We start from the raw sequence: 18,306 nt of genomic DNA, 5'->3' as shown, positions 1-18,306 counted from the left end.
ATAATACAGGATGTAACTCAGGATCAGTAATGTATGTACACAGTGATTGCACCAGCAGAATAGTGAGTGCAGCTCTGGAGTATAATACAGGATGTAACTCAGGATCAGGAATGTAATGTATGTACACAGTGACTGCACCAGCAGAATATTGAGTGCGGCTCTGGGGTATAATACAGGATGTAACTCAGGATCAGTAATGTATGTACACAGTGACTGCACCAGCAGAATAGTGAGTGCAGCTCTGGGGTATAATACAAGATGTAACTCAAGATCAGTAATTATGTACACAGTGACTGCACCAGCAGAATAGTGAGTGCAGCTCTGGGGTATAATACAAGATGTAACTCAAGATCAGTAATTATGTACACAGTGACTGCACCAGCAGAATAGTGAGTGCGGCTCTGGGGTATAATACAAGATGTAACTCAAGATCAGTAATTATGTACACAGTGACTGCACCAGCAGAATAGTGAGTACAGCTCTGGGGTATAATACAGGATGTAACTCAGGATCAGTAATGTATGTACACAGTGACTGCACCAGCAGAATAGTGAGTGCGGCTCTGGGGTATAATACAAGATGTAACTCAAGATCAGTAATTATGTACACAGTGACTGCACCAGCAGAATAGTGAGTGCGGCTCTGGGGTATAATACAAGATGTAACTCAAGATCAGTAATTATGTACACAGTGACTGCACCAGCAGAATAGTGAGTGCAGCTCTGGGGTATAATACAGGATGTAACTCAGGATCAGTAATGTATGTACACAGTGACTGCACCAGCAGAATAGTGAGTCCAGCTCTGGAGTATAATACAGGATGTAACTCGGGATCAGTAATGTATGTACACAGTGACTGCACCAGCAGAATAGTGAGTGCAGCTCTGGGGTATAATACAGGATGTAACTCAGGATCAGTAATGTATGTACACAGTGACTGCACCAGCAGAATAGTGAGTCCAGCTCTGGAGTATAATACAGGATGTAACTCAGGATCAGTAATGTAATGTATCCACACAGTGACTGCACCAGCAGAATAGTGAGTGCAGCTCTGGAGTATAATACAGGATGTAACTCAGGATCAGTAATGTAATGTATCCACACAGTGACTGCACCAGCAGAATAGTGAGTGCAGCTCTGGAGTATAATACAGGAGGTAACTCAGGATCAGTAATGTAATGTATCCACAGTGACTGCACCAGCAGAATAGTGAGTGCAGCTCTGGAGTATAATACAGGATGTAACTCAGGATCAGTAATGTATGTACACAGTGACTGCACCAGCAGAATAGTGAGTGCAGCTCTGAAGGATAACTTGGTCAGTGTGCAGTCCTGTCCATATTGGGAATGATGCACCAGCTGAGCGGCCGGTGGCAGGGTAATGGTTAATGGCCGGTGAGGATCCGGACACTGGTTTGGCGCAGGTGTTCCCGGCTTCTTGTCTGGCTCCTGTCTCGCACGGCAGCTGTGTGAGCGGTTAGGCACAGGGCATACAGAGCGGCAGGTTCCTGTACTCGGCAGCGGTGGAGGTTTTGGTGATCACTCCCTGAGAGCCTTCAGCTTTCTGAATCCCGCTCTGTGCGGATCTCTCCCTCCGGAGCTGCGCTCGTCCCCTCCTCCATCCCCTCCTCCGTCTCTCCCTCCTTTGTCTGCCCAGGAATGTGGTCCCTGCCCTTAAGTCAACATTGAGGAATTCTCCTGAGGGGCCCCATGTTTGTTTTGGGAGGGGGATTACGTAAATCCAGCAGTCTGCGGAGGGGACGTCACTAGACTAAACACTTCTCACTCCGATCCGACCCCTGACCCACTGATAAGTAACCTGTGTCGATTCCCCAATGTCCCATGGATGCCCCAGGTCTGTAGATGCTGACGGTGCCCCCTCTCAATGTCCGCAGGTGCCACGGAGCTGCTGCTTCTCGCCCGTCGGACGGATCTGAGGAGAATCTCTCTGGACACCCCCGACTTCACGGACATCGTCCTCCCTCTAGATGACATCCGCCACGCCATCGCCATAGACTACGACCCAGCGGAGGGCTACATCTACTGGACGGATGACGAGGTGCGGGCCATCCGCCGGGCGCAGATCGATGGCTCAGCCAGTCAGTTCATCGTAGTGTCCCAGGTGTCCCATCCTGACGGCATCGCCGTGGACTGGGTGGCGCGGAACTTGTACTGGACGGACACTGGGACCGACCGCATCGAGGTGACGCGGCTAAACGGGACCATGCGCAAAATTCTCATCTCTGAAGATCTCGACGAACCCAGGGCGATTGTGCTGGACCCAAATCACGGGTAAGAATGACAACGGCCGACGTACAGCCATGTGACTGCTGCAGCCAATCACCGGCCTCAGCAGTGATGTCGGAGCCAATAACAGGCTGCAGCAAGCAAGTGGTCGTACGCGACCTCATCGAAGTCGGGAAGCATCAACAGAGGATGCGGCGCTCATGTCTCCCCTTTTTTTCTTTCCTCAGTTACATGTACTGGACGGACTGGGGAGAAATCCCAAAAATCGAGCGAGCGGCAATGGACGGTTCTGATCGGATCGTCCTGGTGAACACCTCGCTGGGATGGCCAAACGGTCTCGCGCTGGACTACACGGAAGGGAAGATCTACTGGGGCGACGCCAAGACGGACAAGATAGAGGTGCGAGTGTTCAGATGTAATATCGCTGTCGGCGGATGGAAACATACATGGCAGAAAAACCTGTACAGGCTTGATACTTCTCACAGCTGAGGGTTTGGTGCAGTCACACGTCCTCTGACTGGTTCGTTACAATGTAACACTGCACCTCCCCCTAAAAATATAAAGTAAAAATCTAAATATTGTATTTGCCCCCTTCAAAAAATATCAACTCTCATCCGGCCGCGGAAAATGGAATAATAGTGCTGAAGTGGAGCGACGTCTGCAGGATGTGTGCGGCGGGATCGTCCTCGCCTCAGGCGCTCGCTGTGATAATCACCTGGGCCGGGCCGGGGGCGGTCGGCCATTAATTGCCTCCGTCAGTCACCAGCGACATTTCTGTATATGTAAATTTTGTCTCTTGACTTGTAAGTGCAGCCGGCGCTTTGTGGGTTCTCAGTCCCAAGAGACGCTGATAAGCCGCCCGCACTGGTTAATAGGCCCCAGCGGGGGGCGCACACGACGCTTTTGTTCCCCGTTTTATCTGGCAGCTCGCAGCAGACTGTCTACAGCAGTGACATTAATCTCCCAGAAAAGATGGCCGCCTGTCATTGTACCGCAGCAGCGGGGTGCGGGAGGTGCGCCGACCATCAGCCGCACGTGACGACACGCTTAACCTCGTCACTGCCGCGTCGCTCCATCTATCAGACGCAATGTCCCTGGTTGAGAAGTATAACCCCCAGCAGCCGACGTAGAATGAAGCTATGGAGGGACATTGCCGAAAAGGAGCGGCCACAGGATGAGCCTGAGCCTGAATACTAAACTGCTCCATGTGAACGGAGACATCCCAGCTACTTTAGAGCAGACATGGGGGGGGCCCTGCTTGCGTCCGTCTGTCCCCCCCTCCAGCCCTCTGCAAAATGTTTGCAGCAGTTTTCCCGCTGGTGCATTGTACCGACCCCGCAGCTGTGTGAGCAGAATGTGGCTTCTGCTGGCTCTGAGGGCGTTTCTTCTGTGTGAGCAGAATGTGGCTTCTGCTTGCTCTGAGGGCGTTTCTTCCGTGAGCAGAATGTGGCTTCTGCTTGCTCTGAGGGCGTTTCTTCTGTGTGAGCAGTATGTGGCTTCTGCTTGCTCTGAGGGCGTTTCTTCCGTGAGCAGAATGTGGCTTCTGCTTGCTCTGAGGGCGTTTCTTCGGTGTGAGCAGAATGTGGCTTCTGCTGGCTCTGAGGGCGTTTCTTCGGTGTGAGCAGAATGTGGCTTCTGCTGGCTCTGAGGGCGTTTCTTCGGTGTGAGCAGAATGTGGCTTCTGCTTGCTCTGAGGGCGTTTCTTCTGTGAGCAGAATGTGGCTTCTGCTGGCTCTGAGGGCGTTTCTTCTGTGTGAGCAGAATGTGGCTTCTGCTGGCTCTGAGGGCGTTTCTTCTGTGTGAGCAGAATGTGGCTTCTGCTGGCTCTGAGGGCGTTTCTTCTGTGTGAGCAGAATGTGGCTTCTGCTGGCTCTGAGGGCGTTTCTTCTGTGTGAGCAGAATGTGGCTTCTGCTGGCTCTGAGGGCGTTTCTTCTGTGTGAGCAGAATGTGGCTTCTGCTGGCTCTGAGGGCGTTTCTTCTGTGTGAGCAGAATGTGGCTTCTGCTCGCTCTGAGGGCGTTTCTTCTGTGTGAGCAGAATGTGGCTTCTGCTCGCTCTGAGGGCGTTTCTTCTGTGTGAGCAGAATGTGGCTTCTGCTCGCTCTGAGGGCGTTTCTTCTGTGTGAGCAGAATGTGGCTTCTGCTCGCTCTGAGGGCGTTTCTTCTGTGAGCAGAATGTGGCTTCTGCTCGCTCTGAGGATGTTTCTTCTGTGAGCAGAATGTGGCTTCTGCTGGCTCTGAGGACGTTTCTTCTGTGTGAGCAGAATGTGGCTTCTGCTCGCTCTGAGGATGTTTCTTCTGTGTGAGCAGAATGTGGCTTCTGCTCGCTCTGAGGATGTTTCTTCTGTGTGAGCAGAATGTGGCTTCTGCTCGCTCTGAGGATGTTTCTTCTGTGTGAGCAGAATGTGGCTTCTGCTCGCTCTGAGGATGTTTCTTCTGTGTGAGCAGAATGTGGCTTCTGCTCGCTCTGAGGATATTTCTTCTGTGTGAGCAGAATGTGGCTTCTGCTCGCTCTGAGGGCGTTTCTTCTGTGTGAGCAGAATGTGGCTTCTGCTCGCTCTGAGGGCGTTTCTTCTGTGTGAGCAGAATGTGGCTTCTGCTCGCTCTGAGGGCGTTTCTTCTGTGTGAGCAGAATGTGGCTTCTGCTCGCTCTGAGGGCGTTTCTTCTGTGTGAGCAGAATGTGGCTTCTGCTCGCTCTGAGGGCGTTTCTTCTGTGTGAGCAGAATGTGGCTTCTGCTCGCTCTGAGGGCGTTTCTTCTGTGTGAGCAGAATGTGGCTTCTGCTCGCTCTGAGGGCGTTTCTTCTGTGTGAGCAGAATGTGGCTTCTGCTCGCTCTGAGGGCGTTTCTTCTGTGTGAGCAGAATGTGGCTTCTGCTCGCTCTGAGGGCGTTTCTTCTGTGTGAGCAGAATGTGGCTTCTGCTCGCTCTGAGGGCGTTTCTTCTGTGTGAGCAGAATGTGGCTTCTGCTCGCTCTGAGGACGTTTCTTCTGTGTGAGCAGAATGTGGCTTCTGGCTCTGAGGGCGTTTCTTCTGTGTGAGCAGAATGTGGCTTCTGCTCGCTCTGAGGACGTTTCTTCTGTGTGAGCAGAATGTGGCTTCTGCTGGCTCTGAGGACGTTTCTTCTGTGTGAGCAGAATGTGGCTTCTGCTGGCTCTGAGGACGTTTCTTCTGTGTGAGCAGAATGTGGCTTCTGCTGGCTCTGAGGACGTTTCTTCTGTGTGAGCAGAATGTGGCTTCTGCTCGCTCTGAGGGCGTTTCTTCTGTGTGAGCAGAATGTGGCTTCTGCTGGCTCTGACGGCATTTCTTCTCTCCATCTCTCTTGCAGGTGATGACTACGAACGGCACGGGCCGGCGGGTGCTGGTGGAGGACAAGTTGCCCCATATCTTCGGCTTCACGCTGCTGGGGGACTTTGTGTACTGGACGGACTGGCAGCGGCGCAGCATTGAGCGGGTCCACAAGAACACGGGCGAGCGGGAGGTCATCATCGACCAGCTGCCCGACCTGATGGGACTGAAGGCCACCAACATCCATCGGGTGACGGGTGAGCATAGTCCTAGGCCTCGCCGGGCAGTGGCCCATCTCTCCCAATGTTTTAAATATTTTTTTTTTTTAAATTGTTTTTAAAGGGACAAACGCATGCGCAGAGAACAACGCCGGCTGCAGCCACCTCTGCCTCTTCCGCCCCCAGGGGCCGCGCTGCGCTTGTCCCATCGGCCTGGAGCTGATCAATGACATGAAGACATGCATCGTGCCCGAGGCCTTCCTCCTCTTCTCCCGCCGGGCCGACATCCGCCGCATCTCTCTGGAGACCAACAACAACAACGTGGCCATCCCGCTGACCGGGGTGAAAGAGGCGTCCGCACTCGACTTCGACGTGACGGACAACAGGATTTACTGGACCGACATAAGCCTAAAGGTAAATGGTGACCCATGCACCAGTCCCCTCCAGAGCTGCGCTCGCCATCCTTCCAGCTCTGTACTAATGGAGACACTGATGTGACCGGAGCATCTTTTATGGTCGTCGGATCTGATTTCTCCTTTTATTTCCTTGCAGACGATCAGTCGGGCTTTCATGAACGGCAGCGCTCTGGAGCACGTGGTGCAGTTCGGACTGGATTACCCAGAAGGCATGGCGGTGGACTGGCTGGGAAAGAACCTGTACTGGGCCGATACCGGCACCAATCGCATCGAGGTGTCCAAGCTGGATGGCCTCCACCGGCAGATCCTGGTGTGGAAGGACCTGGACAGCCCCCGTGCGCTGGCACTGGACCCCGCAGAGGGGTGAGTAATGCACATGGTCACAGCGCGGACCCCCTCCGGCCCTTACTCTTGCTGGTAATGATCGGTTTTCTTTTCTGTGATGGAAATGGCAGATTCTTGTGATTTTTGGATCTCATGTCTCCGTTCGGTCGGGGCTCCATTGTCCTTTATTAGGCTGCAGAGAGCCGCACACTATGAGACGTTCATCCGCTCACCTCCCGCTATCGATAATTGCACAAATCTGGAATATTATCCGGCCATTTAGTGAGAGCGGGAGCAACCTCCTGCCGGCCCTCGCCCTCCCCCTCCCGTGTAAAGTGGGTCAGGACTGAGCAGAATGGACACAGACACACTTCACGGGCGCCGCGCTGGCCCCCCTCGGGCGTCTGGGCGCCGCGCTGGCCCCCCTTGGGCACCTCCCGCTCTGCTGCTAGTGCACTGCGTTCCCATAACATGCAGCATTTCCTTTTCTAGGTTTATGTACTGGACGGAGTGGGGTGGAAAACCCAAGATCGACAGAGCATCTATGGACGGCAGCGAGCGCATCACCCTGGTGCCCAATGTGGGCCGCGCCAACGGGCTGACTATTGACTACGCGGAGAGAAGGCTTTACTGGACGGACCTTGACACCAATCTCATCGAGTCCTCCAGCATGTTGGGTGAGTTGTTCTTCCCGTTACTTTACATGTGGAGGAATTATATTCAGAGCTGCAATCAAAATTCTGATGGTTTGTAATTGATTTTCCCTGTGCTGGGAGATGCAGTAGCTGCAGCTTTGGTTGTGACTGGAGACATGATGGTCTGCTGCACGAGATCTCGTGTACTGGGCCCGGAGCCAACGCGGTTCCTGCAGGTGAACGAGCGGCTCCCAGCTGTGCCGCCGTCGGCTGCCCGAGCCGCGTCTGTTCAGGAAGTGAGCGGCTGGTGGACCGGTGCCAGGCTCAGCTCGCCTCACCACGATCATTTGCATTAAAAAGGATTTATCTCCAGGGGGAAATGTTGAACACGGTGTTTTACGTAACTGATTCTCGCTGGGGGACTCGTTGTGTCTGCCCACAGTGCACCGCTCTCCTCCCGGCGGGGCCAGCTTTACGGCTCATTCATACGGTGTGTGTCATGTATCAGTATCCCTGCTTGCTTTCAGTGAGTGCTGACACTTAGCTTGTGGGTAGAAATGACCCCGTCCTGATCTTCTACTTCTCTCAGCTGCAGTTATGTCACAGTGCATCAGTGTAGGACAGGAGGATCGTTAAGTTGTAAGATGCTCATTTCTTGTGATTTGGTCGTGATTTCAGCATCTGACGTGTCCTCATCTCTGAATGCAGTCACCTCTGCAGCCCAGGTGCATGCTCATCGGTAATTACTGTGTTGGGGGCAGGGCCGTGTTGGGGGCAGGGCCGTGTTGGGGGCAGGGCCGTCGTGTCATTGCAGGGTTCAGATAACAGTAATGAGCGTGCACAAGCGCCGCCGTGGTGATTTCAGCCACTGACGTGTCCTCGTCGCTGGATGCAGTCACTGGTGAGTGTTCACTGGGAATTGGTGGTATGAACCCTGCAGTGACAAGACTGCTCTGCTCAGATCTCAGCAGTTGCAGAAGGAAATTGTAACTGGGCTACAATAGAATGACACTGGACTGCACAGGTCACTGCTGATGTGGCCACAATACTGGAGAGGAGTTCAGACACTTGGAATTGAAGTGCACAGTTGCATTAGTTTATCTGGAGATGCATTGCTCTGCACAGGAGCTGTGGACACAAGCGACGGGGATTGTTTTATGAACAGAATCACATGACACAATGCAGGAGTGAGATTGGTGCTGTATAACAAGCTGTCCTCCTCCACAGGACTAGACCGGGAGGTCATAGCCGACGACTTGCCGCACCCTTTCGGTCTAACCCAGTACCAGGATTTCATCTACTGGACGGACTGGAGTCGCCGAAGCATCGAGAGAGCCAACAAAACCAGCGGGCAGAACCGGACCATCATCCAGGGCCACCTAGACTACGTGATGGACATCCTGGTGTTTCATTCCTCCCGGCAGTCGGGGTGGAACGAGTGTGCGTCCAGCAATGGCCACTGCTCCCACCTGTGCCTGGCCACGCCGGTGAGCGGCTACACGTGCGGCTGCCCGGTGCACTACTCCCTGAACGCGGATAACAAGACTTGTAGTGGTGAGTAGCGCTGCCCCCGGGGGTTGTAGTGGTCCGTGCACTGTACTAATGTCCGATCCTCTCTCTCTCAGCTCCCAGCGCCTTCCTGCTCTTCAGTCAGAAAAACGCCATTAACCGGATGGTGATCGACGAGCAGCAGAGTCCGGACATCATCCTCCCCATCCACAACCTGCGCAACGCGCGCGCCATCGACTATGACCCCGTGGAGAAGCACCTGTACTGGATCGACTCCCGTCAGAGCATCCGCAGATCCCTGGAAGACGGCACCCAGGTGAGCGGCGGCACACGACCCGCTACAGACCCTCGCAGATCGGCGCATGGCAAGTTCACGTGTTAACCTTTTCCTTGCAGAATGTCACCGTGGTTTCCAACAACAACCCCAACCAGAACCTGGACATGCAGCCGTACGACATGAGCATCGACATCTACAGCCGCTTCATCTACTGGACCTGCGAGGTGACCAACGTGATCAACGTCACCCGCATGGACGGCCGCGCTGTCGGCATAGTCCTGAGGGGGGAGCAGGACCGGCCCAGAGCCATCCTGGTGAACCCGGAGCGCGGGTGAGTGTGCAGGTGACACTGTGCTCGCTCATAATGGTCCCTGACCTGGGGTACTGACCCAATGCCGCCGTGCTTCTGCCGCTGCAGGTACATGTATTTCACCAACCTGCAGGAGCGCTCGGCCAAAATCGAGCGTGCGGCTCTGGACGGGACGGAGCGCGAGGTCCTCTTCTTCACCGGCCTCAGTAAACCCATTGCACTCGCTCTGGATAATAAGATGGGGAAGTTGTTCTGGGCCGACTCGGACCTGCGGCGGATCGAGAGCAGCGACCTGTCTGGTAAGTGTTGGCGCATGTGATCACTCTTAAAGCGAGCCGCATACGGCTTCTGGATTAATGGTTGCGTTTCCTGTGTGACAGGCGGGAATCGCATCGTTCTGGAGGACTCCAACGTGCTGCAGCCGGTGGGGTTGACTGTTTTCGGTAACCACCTGTACTGGATCGACCGGCAGCAGCAGATGATCGAACGCATCGATAAATCCGGCCGCGAGGGGCGCACCAAAATCCAGGCTCGGATCCCCTTCCTGACGGACATTCACGCGGTGACGGAGCTGAACGTGAAGGAATACAGTGAGTGCCGCCATCACGGACAATATGGCGGCTCGTTCCCGGACCGGTTTGCTGATGGCGCGCTCTCTCTCTTACAGGGGAGCACCCCTGTGCCCAGGACAATGGCGGCTGCAGCCACATCTGTATCGTGAAGGGAGACGGGACCACGCGCTGCTCCTGCCCCGTGCACCTGGTCCTCCTACTGGATGAGCTGTCCTGCGGAGGTGGGTGACCCCGACCCCTGGAATGTACGGGTTATGACTATCCGGCCGCTCATTCTCTGGATTCCTCCTGCAGAGCCCCCCACCTGTTCCCCACAGCAGTTCACCTGTTACACCGGAGAGGTGGACTGCATTCCTGCCGAGTGGCGCTGCGACGGCTTCATGGAGTGCATGGACAACAGTGACGAGCACAACTGCCCCAAGTGCTCCAGCACCCAGTACCAGTGCGCCAGCGGGCAGTGCATCGACTCTTCCTACCGGTGCAACGGCGAGGCCAACTGTCAGGACAAGTCCGACGAGAAGAACTGCAACGGTAAGCAGCCACCCCTGCAACGGCGGCCAGATTGGAGCATGCTGGGAGTTGTAGTTTTGCAGCAGCTGATTTTATCGGACCACCGTCTTTCTCCTCCAGAGATCTGCACGACTGAGCAGTTCCATTGCGGCAGCGGTCAGTGCATCGGGAAACACCGGCGGTGCGACCACAACCGGGACTGCAGTGACAGCTCCGATGAACTGGGCTGCTGTAAGTCGGCCATGACTCTCCCTTCCCCTCCCGCCTTCGTTTTCTGCAGCTCAGCCCTCCACCTAATATGTATTGTCCTCGTCAGATCCCACCGAGGAGCCGTCTCCACCCTCAACCAGCACCATCGGCTCCATCATCGGCGTCGTCCTCACCGTCTTCTTGGTTGGAGGGGTGTACTTTGTGTGCCATAAGGTGCTGTGCCCGCGTATGAAGGGCGACGGCGAGACCATGGCGAACGACTACGTGGTGCACGGTCCGGCCTCTGTGCCGCTGGGATACGTGCCGCACCCGAGCTCGCTGACCAGCTCCCTGCCAGGTGAGGGCCGCCATCTCGATCTACTGGCACTGTCCGTGTAAGTGATCATGTCCTGCACTACAAAGAGCAGCCGCCATCCTGCAAGCGCCCCTCCCCCGGCCGTCAGTGCGAGGATGTGACCCGTATTCAGTTACATGTGGGCGTCCATTGTGCGGAGGGGGGATTGGGTTTCGTGCTGCCGGCCTGGGCTTTTAACCACGTCACCTCCAGGTGTAGTTAATATTTCCGGTCTCTTTCTGCAGGAATGTCCCGTGGGAAATCTGTGATCAGCTCCCTCAGCATCATGGGTGGGAGCAGCGGGCCGCCATATGACCGCGCTCACGTGACCGGAGCCTCGTCCAGCAGCTCCTCCAGCACCAAAGGGACTTACTTCCCACCGGTGAGTCTCTGAATCCGTATGCCTACGGCCCCATTCATCATTGGCCTTTCCACACAGGACAGCAGCTGTGGGGGTCCTCGATGATTGGGGTGCACAGAGGGGCCTTATATGTCGGACACTTGTCACGGAGGCTTTGCACTGACGTCTTCCCTTCCCTTCCCCCCCCCCCCCCCCCCCCCATCTCAGATCCTGAACCCTCCGCCCTCCCCGGCCACGGAGCGGTCACACTACACCTTGGAGTTCGGATATTCCTCCAACAGCCCGTCCACGCACCGCTCGTACAGGTAAGGGGCCCGTCCGCTCGTACAGGTAAGGGGCCCGTCCGCTCGTACAGGTAAGGGGCCCGTCCGCTCGTACAGGTAAGGGGCCCGTCCGCTCGTACAGGTAAGGGGCCCGTCCGCTCGTACAGGTAAGGGGCCCGTCCGCTCGTACAGGTAAGGGGCCCGTCCGCTCGTACAGGTAAGGGGCCCGTCCGCTCGTACAGGTAAGGGGCCCGTCCGCTCGTACAGGTAAGGGGCCCGTCCGCTCGTACAGGTAAGGGGCCCGTCCGCTCGTACAGGTAAGGGGCCCGTCCGCGCGCCGCTCGTCTCCTGAGACTCCTACGTCGAGATCTCTGCTTGCTGTCATTTCGCGCGGCTGCAGGTTTGTTACAAATGTATCACAGCCGGACGACCTTCTTACGACTGATACATTGTCACAAATTCTCAGCTGTGAGAGTTAAAATTTCAGCTACGGCGGCACCTCCGGACCGTGGGTTGTTTCTGGTGTTGCAGCTGATGTAGATGAGCCGCAGCGCCGCTCGCAGCCCATGGTCGGGGGGCGCTGTTCTGACAGGGCAGCGCGCTTTACTAGATATAATATAAAGGTTTCCGTTCACTGACCGCAATCCTGTACTGTTGCCTCTGATCCGTCACTGACCATCTTTTCTCCCGCAGTTACAGACCATACAGCTACCGCCACTTTGCGCCTCCCACCACGCCGTGCAGCACGGACGTGTGCGACAGCGACTACACCCCCAGTCACCGGCTGACGTCCACCACCACCAAGGATTACACCAGCGACCTGAACTACGACTCCGAGCCGGTTCCCCCTCCCCCGACACCACGGAGTCAGTACCTGTCCGCTGAGGAGAGTTGTCCTCCGTCGCCATACACAGAGCGCAGCTACTCCCATCATCTGTACCCGCCGCCCCCCTCGCCCTGTACGGACTCCTCCTGAGCCCCCTCGCCCTGTACGGACTCCTCCTGAGCCCCCTCGCCCTGTACGGACTCCTCCTGAGCCCCCTCGCCCTGTACGGACTCCTCCTGAGCCCCCTCGCCCTGTACGGACTCCTCCTGAGCCCCCTGCGGACCCACAATGGTTTTAATTTCATGTACAGATTTTATTTTTATTTTTTTCCCGTGCAGCGGGGAACGGGAGGGCCGCTCCGGTCAGACCTGTGTACATACAGATGGATATTTATATATTTTCTTAGCTCGCTCCTCCTGATCGTGCAGGTAATGGCGTGAAAGTGCGCCCCCCCCGTTCATCAGACGTCTAAGCTTTTGTATAAAAGATTCCCCTCCTCCGCATATATTGTACAAATATATAAATATATAGAATTATCTATTTTTGCAGACAGAACACACACAATGCCTTAATCAGCTGCCGAGGAGGCGCCGCGCCAGAGATTAACGCCAAAAAAAATAAATATTCCAAGCGATGAAAGAAAATGGCCGACTGGACCTGGGGTCACTTTAAGGATTAAACCACCCCCCCCCCACATGAGAGTAATTTTATATTTTATTTACAGTTTGTCGGGGGGGGGGGGGGGGAAATTACGTAATATACCTTTAAGAATTAAAGGGGAACTCCACTGATGCTGCATTTTAGGCTACCCTCTTTACCTAACTTGGAGTCTATTACTCCAATCTGTAGTTCTTCAGATCCAGGGCATGCTGGAAGTTGTAGTTATAAAAACTGTAGCAGCTATGTGGTGTGTATCCGCCCCATTACCATAGCTGTCCTTTCGCCTCCCCCCTGCTCTGTGAATGGTTCCTTCCTCTCCTCATTCACCACTAATCTGATACTAGAGATGAGCGTCGGGCAAAACCACTAAACCATTAAGCTGGGGGTGGACTTAAAGTTGCAAATTTTATTTATTTTTATTTTTTTTTTTAATTTTTAAGCCAAAGGTTGTGTCGTCGCCCGATCGTCTGTTGCGGCGGCTGTGTCCTCCGGCGCTGTAGAGTTCCGGAAGTTTCTATTTTACGAAAGCTGCGAATGTTAAGTGTTTTTTCTAGCGCATACGATGTAGATAATGGACTGTATTTATGAACATGTAACGTTTTGTACTCGCCGTATACCTGTGTATATAGACGTGTATGTCCGTGCAGTACGCACACTCACCACTATGGCGGATTTCAGGCGTTTGTTCTCGGCGGATGCCGCTGCAGCAAAAAAAAAAAAAATGGCGGAAAGGAGACAAGTGGTTTAGAGGGAGCAGTGAGACTAGCTGGGAAACGAAGCATTTAACCACTGATGGACAGAAGACCCCCTATTTTTTTTTTTTTACATTGCCGCTTCTGCCCCTAGGGGGTGCTGTGATGAAGTGCGGAGCTGCAGTACCACTCTCAGCCAGGTGTGGTGCTGTTTGTGGAGCACACTAAGCCACATGTTAAAGAGACGGTTACGTTGTTGCTTATCCTATTTAATGTCGGTTGCCCCCGTTTGCAGTGTAGGGTCCCGTAAATAATGGCCGCCCGTTGTGTCAGCATTATTAGGACCAATCAAGTTTGCAGTGACCAAAGCCCCTGACACACAGCGTTTATCAGCCGGCACAGAGGAGGGCATAACTCGGGTGTGAGGACGGGGGTCTCAGCCGGCACAGAGGAGGGCATAACTCGGGTGTGAGGACGGCTGTCTCAGCCAGCACAGAGGAGGGCATGACTCGGGTGTGAGGACGGGGGTCTCAGCCAGCACAGAGGAGGGCATGACTCGGGTGTGAGGACGGGGGTCTCAGCCAGCACAGAGGAGGGCATGACTCGGGTGTGAGGACTGGGGGTCTCAGCCGGCACAGAGGAGGGCATGGCTCGGGTGTGAGGACTGGGGGTCTCAGCCGGCACAGAGGAGGGCATGGCTCGGGTGTGAGGACTGGGGGTCTCAGCCACCACAGAGGAGGGCATGGCTCGGGTGTGAGGACTGGGGGTCTCAGCCAGCACAGAGGAGGGCATAACTCGGGTGTGAGGACTGGGGGTCTCAGCCACCACAGAGGAGGGCATGGCTCGGGTGTGAGGACTGGGGGTCTCAGCCACCACAGAGGAGGGCATGGCTCGGGTGTGAGGACTGGGGGTCTCAGCCGGCACAGAGGAGGGCATGACTCGGGTGTGAGGACTGGGGGTCTCAGCCGGCACAGAGGAGGGCATGGCTCCGGTGTGAGGACTGGGGGTCTCAGCCGGCACAGAGGAGGGCATGGCTCGGGTGTGAGGACGGGGGTCTCAGCCGGCACAGAGGAGGGCATGACTCGGGTGTGAGGACGGGGGTCTCAGCCGGCACAGAGGAGGGCATGGCTCGGGTGTGAGGACGGGGGTCTCAGCCGGCACAGAGGAGGGCATGGCTCGGGTGTGAGGACGGGGGTCTCAGCCGGCACAGAGGAGGGCATGGCTCGGGTGTGAGGACGGGGGTCTCAGCCGGCACAGAGGAGGACATGGCTCGGGTGTGAGGACGGGGGTCTCAGCCGGCACAGAGGAGGGCATGGCTCGGGTGTGAGGACTGGGGGTCTCAGCCGGCACAGAGGAGGGCATGGCTCGGGTGTGAGGACGGGGGTCTCAGCCGGCACAGAGGAGGGCATGGCTCGGGTGTGAGGACGGGGGTCTCAGCCGGCACAGAGGAGGACATGGCTCGGGTGTGAGGACGGGGGTCTCAGCCGGCACAGAGGAGGGCATGGCTCGGGTGTGAGGACTGGGGGTCTCAGCCGGCACAGAGGAGGGCATGGCTCGGGTGTGAGGACGGGGGTCTCAGCCGGCACAGAGGAGGGCATGGCTCGGGTGTGAGGACGGGGGTCTCAGCCGGCACAGAGGAGGGCATGGCTCGGGTGTGAGGACGGGGGTCTCAGCCGGCACAGAGGAGGGCATGACTCGGGTGTGAGGACTGGGGTCTCGCCGTGTCTGTGTCTCTTCCCCTAATGTTACCGTTCAGCGTTACCACTGACTCGTTTTTTTGCTGCCGCTGGTACGACAGATCTGCACGAGGACGTATGGAGGATTTATGATATTGGCCAACATTTGGTCCGCGCCGCGCGCTCATACGACAGTTTTTCTCAATGTGTTTTTACATTTTTTTTATTTTTTATTTTTTTTTTTGTATCTATGAGCCTGACTTTGTACGCTGTGTATAATACATCACCGGCAACCTGTATACAGAGCCGCCATTACTGTACGTCGAGCAGTAACAAAGAGTTAATTTTTATAATAAAACTAAAGCTCAAAACCTGAAACGTCTCAGTTATTATCCAGGCGACATGAATGTTCAGTGGAGGCTCCGACACTTAGTCCTGTGAGAACAATCGTGGAAATGATTCCCCCTGGCCTGATGTGGTACGGAACATATAGTGCAGGGGGAGGGTGGTACGGAACATACAGTGCGGGGGAGGGTGGTACGGAAAATATATAGCAGGGGGAGGGTGGCATGGAACATATAGTGCAGGGGGAGGGTGGCACGGAACATATAGTGCAGGGGGAGGGTGGCACGGAACATATAGTGCAGGGGGAGGGTGGCACGGAACATATAGTGCAGGGGGAGGGTGGCACGGAACATATAGTGCAGGGGGAGGGTGGCACGGAACATATAGTGCAGGGGGAGGGTGGCACGGAACATGTAGTGCAGGGGGAGGGTGGCACGGAACATGTAGTGCAGGGGGAGGGTGGCACGGAACATGTAGTGCGGGGGGAGGGTGGCACGGAACATGTAGTGCGGGGGGAGGGTGGCACGGAACATGTAGTGCAGGGGGAGGGTGGCACGGAACATGTAGTGCAGGGGGAGGGTGGTACGGAACATGTAGTGCAGGGGGAGGGTGGCACGGAACATGTAGTGCGGGGGGAGGGTGGCACGGAACATACAGTGCAGGGGGAGGGTGGTACGGAGCATGTAGTGCAGGTGGAGAGCAGGATAGGTACTATAGTCACAACCAAATGCTCTGAAAGTGACTGGCATTTTGGTTTTCACATTTTCCCTCTTCAGTGTCTTTCTTTTAGTTCCTGTTTCTATGGTTACTGATGGACTAATATAAACATTCTGTACACTGTTACATTTTAATATTCCCGGCACTGCCTCTTGTTCTCCGGGCTCCGGGCCCTTGTTCTCCGCGCTCCGGTCCCTTGTTCTCCGCGCTCCGGTCCCTTGTTCTCCGCGCTCCGGTCCCTTGTTCTCCGCGCTCCGGGCCCTTGTTCTCCGCGCTCCGGGCCCTTGTTCTCCGCGCTCCGGGCCCTTGTTCTCCGGGCCCTTGTTCTCCGCGCTCCGGGCCCTTGTTCTCCGGGCCCTTGTTCTCCGGGCCCTTGTTCTCCGGACCCTTGTTCTCCGGACCCTTGTTCTCCGGGCCCTTGTTCTCCGGGCCCTTGTTCTCCGGACCCTTGTTCTCCGCGCTCCGGACCCTTGTTCATTTTTATTGAAAAAAACTTTCACTAGAATAACATTTATTCCAATATCCAAGTAACAGCTGTGTTTCCTATGGTAGATCCCTGGTGAGATTTGGCATTATGTGACATCAGTCCCTTCCCAAACTTCTGCTGAAAAGCCGATCAGTTTTCTTTTCTCAGTATTATATACATTGATGCCTAAAAAGTGAAGGTCATATCGATTACTGTGTTGGCACTTCTGGCTCAAGTATTGTGATGGCTATGATTGGCTGGTTCACACTGTGCAAAAAAAAAAAATATATATATATATTAAGAAAAAGATGTGCAGTCTTGTCTATTTTTGATAACTAGCACAGGTAAATCTGACATTTGTGGGCTGCAGCCCCCATCTCTCTGCTTTATCTTCACTGATTATCACAACTAGAGGGCTCACCATGCTGTTTATTTTAATTACTTAAATAGTTAAATAATTTGACAACCAGCCAAGCTAAAGCAGACAGCTGCGGGCTGATATTCTCAGGCTGGTTCTTCTCGCCAGCTTAAAAATAGCCCGCAGCCACCCAGAAATGGCGTATCTATTAGATGTGGCAACTGTGGCGCTTTGCCCGGCTCCTCCCGCTTGCCCCTTGCTGCAAGTGGGGTAATAGTGGTGGGGTTGATGTCAGCTGTTTTATGTTCCCTGACACTAAGCCCAAAGATTAGTAATGGCGAAGCGTCTATAATACACCCCATCACTAACCCCAGAGTCAAATGTAATGATGACACAGTAAAGTCCGTTAACTGAAATCCTCCTCGTCCTCTTCTACCCATTTATTCACCAAAAAATGTAAATAAAAAAGCAAAGTTATAGTCTCCTCTCTGCCGGTAATCCACTAATGGCCACGACGATGGTTTGGAGAGCAGTGACGTCACTGATGCGACCTCTTTCCACGTGACGCCAGCCAAGACACACGGAGCTACTTTTTTCCCCTTATACAAGTAAGATTCCTCCTTCCCACCGTTGCTTTTACTTGCGGTTTTCTGCCTCCAGTTTACACATTGGAGAGAAACGTTCTATTTTTTATAAGCAAACGTCCAGTTACCCCGATCTCATACGGGGGTCTCCAACCGTGGAAATGTTGCAGATGTGAGGCCGAATAATATACCCCCAGATTGGAAACTGCCGATCCCCCTGCATTCTTCTTCTCCCTGAGTAATAATTCCAGTTTCATTCTTTTCTGACCTCTTACACCATATTTAGGCTTCAAAACAGATTTCAGGACATTTGATTCTAATTCTAATCGCCCGTCTCTGGTGAGAACAAGAGTTTGTAGCAGCTGTGGGCAGCACATTGAGGAAATGCTATAGTGAAGGTAGGGGTTGATACAGTACATGTAGTGCTGGAGGAGACTAGTAAGAACATGTAGACCTGGTGCAGTTCTATACTGAAGGTAGGGTAGGTACAGTACATGTAGACCTGGTGCAGT

General features: G+C 54.7%; 1 protein-coding gene across 1 annotated transcript in view; it reads left to right on the top strand.

The window, feature by feature from the left end:
• The window catches only part of LRP6 (LDL receptor related protein 6), a 30,753-nt gene extending 18,163 nt beyond the window's left edge, over positions 1 to 12,590 (top strand). Inside the window, exons 6-23 of the mRNA XM_073544063.1 lie at positions 1,895 to 2,291; positions 2,474 to 2,645; positions 5,572 to 5,788; positions 5,874 to 6,163; positions 6,302 to 6,528; positions 6,982 to 7,166; positions 8,352 to 8,678; positions 8,750 to 8,949; positions 9,030 to 9,241; positions 9,329 to 9,519; positions 9,601 to 9,810; positions 9,888 to 10,013; positions 10,087 to 10,323; positions 10,423 to 10,533; positions 10,619 to 10,849; positions 11,092 to 11,228; positions 11,415 to 11,512; positions 12,164 to 12,590. Of these exons, the coding sequence (XP_073400164.1) occupies positions 1,895 to 2,291; positions 2,474 to 2,645; positions 5,572 to 5,788; positions 5,874 to 6,163; positions 6,302 to 6,528; positions 6,982 to 7,166; positions 8,352 to 8,678; positions 8,750 to 8,949; positions 9,030 to 9,241; positions 9,329 to 9,519; positions 9,601 to 9,810; positions 9,888 to 10,013; positions 10,087 to 10,323; positions 10,423 to 10,533; positions 10,619 to 10,849; positions 11,092 to 11,228; positions 11,415 to 11,512; positions 12,164 to 12,446 (3,851 nt within the window). The 3' untranslated portion in view covers positions 12,447 to 12,590. The remainder of the gene's footprint in view (positions 1 to 1,894; positions 2,292 to 2,473; positions 2,646 to 5,571; positions 5,789 to 5,873; positions 6,164 to 6,301; positions 6,529 to 6,981; positions 7,167 to 8,351; positions 8,679 to 8,749; positions 8,950 to 9,029; positions 9,242 to 9,328; positions 9,520 to 9,600; positions 9,811 to 9,887; positions 10,014 to 10,086; positions 10,324 to 10,422; positions 10,534 to 10,618; positions 10,850 to 11,091; positions 11,229 to 11,414; positions 11,513 to 12,163) is intronic.
• The last annotated feature ends 5,716 nt before the right edge of the window (positions 12,591 to 18,306 follow it).

Source organism: Dendrobates tinctorius, unplaced genomic scaffold (assembly GCF_039654945.1).
Source record: "Dendrobates tinctorius isolate UK_male_01 unplaced genomic scaffold, ASM3965494v1 ptg000136l, whole genome shotgun sequence".
Taxonomy (NCBI): domain Eukaryota; kingdom Metazoa; phylum Chordata; class Amphibia; order Anura; family Dendrobatidae; genus Dendrobates; species Dendrobates tinctorius.
The sequence above is the reverse complement of the archived record's forward strand: the minus strand, read 5'-3'. Positions and strand labels throughout refer to the sequence as shown.